The sequence below is a fragment of the Ursus maritimus genome, unplaced genomic scaffold (assembly GCF_017311325.1).
Source record: "Ursus maritimus isolate PB19 unplaced genomic scaffold, ASM1731132v1 scaffold_14, whole genome shotgun sequence".
Classification (NCBI taxonomy): domain Eukaryota; kingdom Metazoa; phylum Chordata; class Mammalia; order Carnivora; family Ursidae; genus Ursus; species Ursus maritimus.
In genome coordinates this window covers 38904806-38910977 of record NW_024423786.1, presented here as the reverse complement: position 1 = coordinate 38910977, position 6172 = coordinate 38904806, and the positions used below count along the sequence as shown (strand labels likewise).

Genomic DNA, 6172 nt, shown 5'->3' with positions numbered 1-6172 from the left:
GGGGGGGTGTTCCCGTCCCCGGCCTGGGGTTCTATGGGGGAAGGAGGCCTTGCCCAGCTGACCCCCGCCCGCCTGCAGACCCTTCCTTCATCCACGCGGAGCTCATCCCCGACAGCGCGGAGCGCAACGACGACAAGCTCTACTTCTTCTTCCGCGAGCGGTCGGCAGAGGCGGCGCAGAGCCCCGCCGTGTACGCCCGCATCGGGCGCATTTGCCTGGTACGCGCCCGCGGGCCCCTCGCTGCCGCGCTCCAGACCCCGCGCTGGCTCTCGAAGCCCTGCCCTGCGGCGGCCTTGGGTGTGGAGCTGATCGCACCCCGCCCCCTGTCCCCAGAATGATGACGGCGGCCACTGCTGCCTGGTGAACAAGTGGAGCACGTTCCTGAAGGCGCGGCTGGTGTGCTCCGTGCCCGGGGAGGACGGCATCGAGACTCACTTCGATGAGCTCCGTGAGTACCGGCATGCAGGCTGGGCCCTGTGGCTGCTCCGGGAACGCGAGGGGCTGGGCCCTCGGCCCCCTCCCCCACCCCCGCCCTGCATGAGTGCGCAGGGCCCTGGGCTCTTGGCTAATGCGGCCTCCCGGTGTCTTCTCTCTCTGCCCCCAGAGGACGTGTTTGTGCAGCAGACGCAGGACGTGAGAAACCCAGTCATTTACGCTGTCTTTACCTCCTCGGGGTGAGGCTGGGGCCGGGGCTGGCGGCGGCAGGGCTTGGCTGCACTGGGAGGCTGTGACCGGTGGAGGACCCCAGCCTGGTGGCAGGCTGTGGGGTGGGGGCAGGCTGGGGAGGGGCCCCGCGCCGAGGGTCTGGCTGGCCCACAGCAGCAGCCCGCCCTGCCTGCAGCTCCGTGTTCCGAGGCTCCGCCGTGTGCGTCTACTCCATGGCTGACATCCGCATGGTCTTCAACGGGCCCTTTGCCCACAAAGAGGGCCCCAACTACCAGTGGATGCCCTTCTCAGGGAAGATGCCCTACCCACGGCCCGGCACGGTGAGGACCCCGAGCACTCCACCTTTCCCTTTCCTTTTTGTTCATGAGGCCTGCTCTGCGTGAGCCCCTTTGTGGATGTGGGCCCCCCATCCCAGAGATTGCAGCCAGGTAGGGGTCGTGGACCATACACGAAAATAAACCTACCCCTTACCCATTTAAATAAAGCTGACATTAAAAACAACGAGAACAACAACAGGGGCGCCAGGCTGGCTCAACTGGTAGAGCATACAACTCTTGATGTCGGGGCCGTCAGTTCGAGCCCCACGTTGGGCATAGAGCTTACTTCAAAAAATAAATAAATAAAATGAAATGAAACGAAACACCGTTTACACAGCATCAGGCTGTGAAGAACCCAGCCAGGATCCCGGAACACAGATAGCTGCCGGGTGTGGCAAGCTGCGTGGAAGGGGGTGCTGCTGGGGAGCCAAGACGAAGCTGGAGGGGAAGCTCGCCTCTGCATAGCCAGGGAGATGAGGGCTGGCAAGGTCCGGCCTGCAGGACCTCTTCGTGGTGTTAGGAGGCGACTCACTTGATCTCCGTGTGATGTGGGGTCTCTGCAGGAGTCTAAGCAGGAGAACATGTGATCTGTCTTGGCTCCGTGTGGTCAGGGCTGGGATGGGGGAGCTGGTCTCAGCCTTGGCCAGGGAAGTCTTCCCCCAAAGGTGAACTTGGAGGCTGGAAGGATGGGCTGGAGTTGGGCTGGTAGGGGTGCAGGGCAGGCAGAGGGAAAAGCACCAGGGAAGGGCAGAGCACCAACTGAGCGTTAAGGGAACTTGGGGCCGGAGTCCCTTGAGCAGGGGCGGGTGGGTGTGGGGGGCAGACTGGAGGAAGGAGACAACAGGGTGGGGGATGAGGACATGGGAAGGGAGTGGTCAGCTCTGCCTAATGCCGCCATAAGGTCATGGCACACGAGGCCAGGGCGGTGGCTGCGGAACTTGGCCATGTAGGGCCTCGGGGCCTCGGCTGGAGCAGGGCCGCAAAGAGGCTGGGTGAGCGGGAAAAGCCTGGACGGGGGTTCCGAGGAGCGGAGCAGGTGGATGTGATGGGGACGGACAAAGGGGAGGCCTCTCCTGAAGCTGAGGGGTTCGGCAAGGCCCGGCTGGCCTGACGCTCATCACGTGCCTGCAGTGCCCCGGAGGAACGTTCACGCCGTCCATGAAGTCCACCAAGGACTACCCCGATGAAGTGATTAACTTCATGCGCAGCCACCCGCTCATGTACCAGGCCGTGTACCCCCTGCAGAGGCGGCCCCTGGTCGTCCGCACGGGCGCTCCCTATAGGCTCACCACTGTCGCCGTGGACCAGGTGGATGCGGCTGACGGGCGCTATGAGGTGCTTTTCCTGGGCACAGGTACCCACTGCTGCTCCCAGACCCTCCCACGCTGGGCCCGTGGGGTGGAGGGTGCTGACCCGTGGGGTGGGGACCTACCCTGCTAGGAGTTGCTAGAGGCTTGCCAAGGTCAGCTCCGCTACTTTCATCCTTTGGAGCCAGCATAGCTGAGACGAGGGGTGGGGAAACCCCATCACCATCCCCAGCCCCACCCTGGGGGCTGGGAGACCATGGGGACCCATGTAGGGTCAGGAAAGAGGAAACAGGTGGTAGACGCCTGCAGGACGCGTGGGTGCAGATACTGGGATACACGTGCTCGTGTGCACGTGCGCAGGTGTGCCCACCACAGCTCCAGTCCCTCCACACAGGAATACCTCCAGCATCCTATTCTCAGCACTGCCCAAAATGAGGGTCTGGGGTGGGAGGGGCAGACCCCAGCCATGACCGCCTCCCCCCCGCCCCGATCCCGGGCCCCTTCGTCCGAGGGAAAGTCTTCAACCTTGGTACACAGCTCCTGCTCCACTGCCCTTGGGGGTTTGGGGCCTGGTGGGGGAAGGGGCTGAGGCTGGTACCCCTTCCCCAGCATCCTCAGCCCCACTGAGGCCCTGCCCGGCCCGTTCCAGACCGCGGGACAGTGCAGAAGGTCATCGTGCTGCCCAAGGATGACCAGGAGATGGAGGAACTCATGCTGGAGGAGGTGGAGGTCTTCAAGGTGGGTATGACACACAGTCCTGTTCTTCTCACCCCGGCCCTCCTTACCTCAGACCTCAGACCTCCAGATCAGGGCAGGGAAGGGGTCCCTAGTCCCCAAGCTAATCCCTGTCTTCTTCCAGGACCCAGCACCTGTTAAGACCATGACCATCTCTTCCAAGAGGGTGAGTTTTGGTGAGGTGGGCTAGGGGTAGGGATGGAGCCTGCTCTTCCTTGGGGTCATGCCCTTGGCATAGGGATGGGGAAACTGAGGCACAGAACAGGAAGAGAAGGTGCCCAGCTGGCTCCCCATGGGGGCTGGCTATGGGGAGGGAACTGACGAGCCCCTTCCCCTGCCCTCAGCAACAACTGTACGTGGCGTCGGCCGTGGGTGTCACACACCTGAGCCTGCACCGTTGCCAGGCGTACGGGGCCGCGTGCGCCGACTGCTGCCTGGCCCGGGACCCCTACTGTGCCTGGGACGGCCAGGCCTGCTCGCGCTACACAGCATCTTCCAAGAGGTGGGGACCCCGCACACCCAGGGTCCTGTCCTGGGGGTTTGGTGGCCGATGTAATACTACCCTGGGGGTAATGGACGGGACTGCTCCCTGGAGTCTTGAGGGTACAGGGACCTGGGGGGGGGGAAGCTTCCTTGAAAATACTTGATCAGGAGCTATCCTCTTCTAGGCGGAGCCGCCGGCAGGATGTCCGGCATGGGAACCCCATCAGGCAGTGCCGCGGGTTCAACTCCAACGGTGAGTGCGCCGAGCCTGACCCCTGGGCGCTCCTCACGGTGCCGCGGAGCTGCTCCCAGGGCCCCCCGCGGGAAGGACTTTCACATGATCCGGGGGGTAAGGGGGCTTGGGATTTGGGAGATAGGTTGTCCCTAGCCACCCACTCAAGGAAGGAGCGGGTGCCCGATGGTAGAGCCCTGCCTTTTTCCAGCGCGGGGTCCCTGTGTATGCCCCTCGGCACCTGCCCGCTGGCGGCCTGCAGTCTGCCCAGAGCCAGGGCTGCTTTCATGCCACGCTCTCTTGTTCTACAGCCAACAAGAACACCGTGGAGTCCGTGCAGTACGGTGTGGCAGGCAGCGCCGCCTTCCTCGAGTGCCAGCCTCGCTCGCCCCAGGCCACTGTGAAGTGGCTGTTTCAGCGAGATCCCAGTGACCGGCGCCGTGAGGTGATTTCCTGTACCCCATCGTCCTCGCCATGGATGCGGGACTCCCCCGTGCCATAGAAACGCCACGTGGGCGGAATGTGGAATAGGGACCCATCCGGGGCAGCCCCATTCCAAGCAAGCCCTTCCGAGTTCCCTTCCCTCTGTGGAAGTCATTTGGGTGAATCCAGTTATGCGGAAACTCTAGGATTTCCATCTTTTATGGAAACCACTTATAAGCATGCCTCTTTACATGAAAATTCCATACGTGTGCTCCGCTGGGGGTATACCTCATTGCATGGAAATATCAAGGCAGTCGAGTTCCCGTCTCTGGAAATTCTGTGGAGGAGCCCTCGTTTTACAGAAATGCGTTCCAGGCACCCCTCCTTACAGGGAGATTCCCATTAGAAAGAAATTCTATGCTCCAAAATTCTCTCGTTGTACAGAATCCCCTCACGAGCACTCCTCTTGAAATGGAAAAGCATATGGCTGCCTTATGCAGAGGTTGTGTGGAAACTTACTGTGGGTTTTTCTTGGTATGTGGAAATTCCACATGGGAGCCCCTTCCGCGGAACGGCCACAGAGGTGGTCTGCTCCGGGAGCTGGCTGGGCGACAGGATGGTCACACAAGCCCTGAACCCCAGCTCCCTGCCCCCGCAGATTCGCGCCGAGGACCGCTTCCTGCGCACGGAGCAGGGCTTGCTGCTCCGTGCCCTGCAGCCTGCCGACCGGGGCCTCTACTCCTGCACCGCCACCGAGAACAACTTCAAGCATGTCGTCACGAGGGTACAGCTGCACGTGCTGGGTCGGGACGCCGTCCACGCTGCCCTCTTCCCACCGCCAGCTGTGAGCGCCCCGCCGCCCCCCGGCGCCGGCCTCCCCACGCCCCCTTACCAGGAGCTGGCCCAGCTGCTGGCCCAGCCAGAAGTGGGCCTCATCCACCAGTACTGCCAGGGCTACTGGCGCCACGTGCCCCCAAGCCCCAGGGAGGCCCCGGGGGCACCCAGGCCTCCTGAACCCCAGGACCAGAAAAAGCCCCGGAACCGCCGCCACCACCCGCCGGACACATGAGGCCAGCTGTCTGAGCCCTGCGATGGGCCAGCCTCGGCCTTGTCCCTTTTAATATAAAAGATATATATATATATATATAAATATATATATATAAAATATCTATATTCTATACACACCCTGCCCCTGCAAAGACAGTATTTATTGGTGGGTTGTATATAGCCTGCCTCAGCGGCAGCACTGTCCAAAACTTAGACCCACGCTGGTCAGAGACGGCAGAAAACAGAGCCCACCTAACCAGGCCCAGCCAGTCGGCAGGGCCAGGCCAGGACCACACAGCCCCCAGACTCGGCTGGGAGTCTACCTGCTCGACTGCCACCACCGGAATCTACAGGACACAGGGAGGGAGCAGGGTCCGCCTGGACAGGGCCCGGACTGCTTACCTTGGCCAGCGTGTGCCATCAGGCTGTACGGCTGGTACAGACAGACACGGGTGCGAGGACTGCTTTGGAGACTGGGAGTGGGGGTGGGGGGCTCAGGTGCACTCAAAGGAGGGAAGAAGGGGCCGTCACAGGAGGCCGGCCCCTGCCTGGGAGGGGACACTCAGTCAAGTCCAGCCCCCTCCTGGGTATTTATTCTCTATTTATTGGGGACAGGAGCAAAGGAGCCCTGCCTGGGTGGGGCACACTTCCAGCCCCCTCCTTCCCTCCCTGCCTGGCCACTCTACCTCCTCTTCGCTTTTTCTGGGCCACTGTGACTTGGGGGCTGGGAGAATAGCAGAGGGGCAGGTGCAGGCAGGGCTGAGGGGAGAGGGGGCCATGGTGGAGGCCTGGGGCCTTCAGGGGCTCCCCAGGGCTCCCTTCTGCCCACCACTTCAGAGGATGGGTGTAAATAGCTCTGGGGGGCTTTTGGGGTAGGTGGGTAGGGGCTCCCGGTGGCCCTCGGCTGCCCAGGCCACAGCCGCCCTTGGGTTCCATCTTGCTAATAAACACTGGCTCTGGGA

The 6172-nt window shown here is 62.4% G+C and overlaps 1 protein-coding gene across 2 annotated transcripts in view; it reads left to right on the top strand.

Annotated features, from left to right (window-relative positions):
* Positions 1 to 6172, top strand: part of SEMA3F (semaphorin 3F) — a 28577-nt gene extending 22405 nt beyond the window's left edge. For both annotated transcript variants that reach the window (XM_040628781.1, XM_040628782.1), the window contains 11 exons: positions 79 to 218; positions 334 to 448; positions 605 to 674; positions 842 to 986; positions 2115 to 2337; positions 2940 to 3028; positions 3150 to 3191; positions 3370 to 3527; positions 3694 to 3761; positions 4052 to 4185; positions 4822 to 6172. In XM_040628781.1, the coding sequence (XP_040484715.1) occupies positions 79 to 218; positions 334 to 448; positions 605 to 674; positions 842 to 986; positions 2115 to 2337; positions 2940 to 3028; positions 3150 to 3191; positions 3370 to 3527; positions 3694 to 3761; positions 4052 to 4185; positions 4822 to 5232 (1595 nt within the window). In that variant the 3' untranslated portion in view covers positions 5233 to 6172. The remainder of the gene's footprint in view (positions 1 to 78; positions 219 to 333; positions 449 to 604; positions 675 to 841; positions 987 to 2114; positions 2338 to 2939; positions 3029 to 3149; positions 3192 to 3369; positions 3528 to 3693; positions 3762 to 4051; positions 4186 to 4821) is intronic.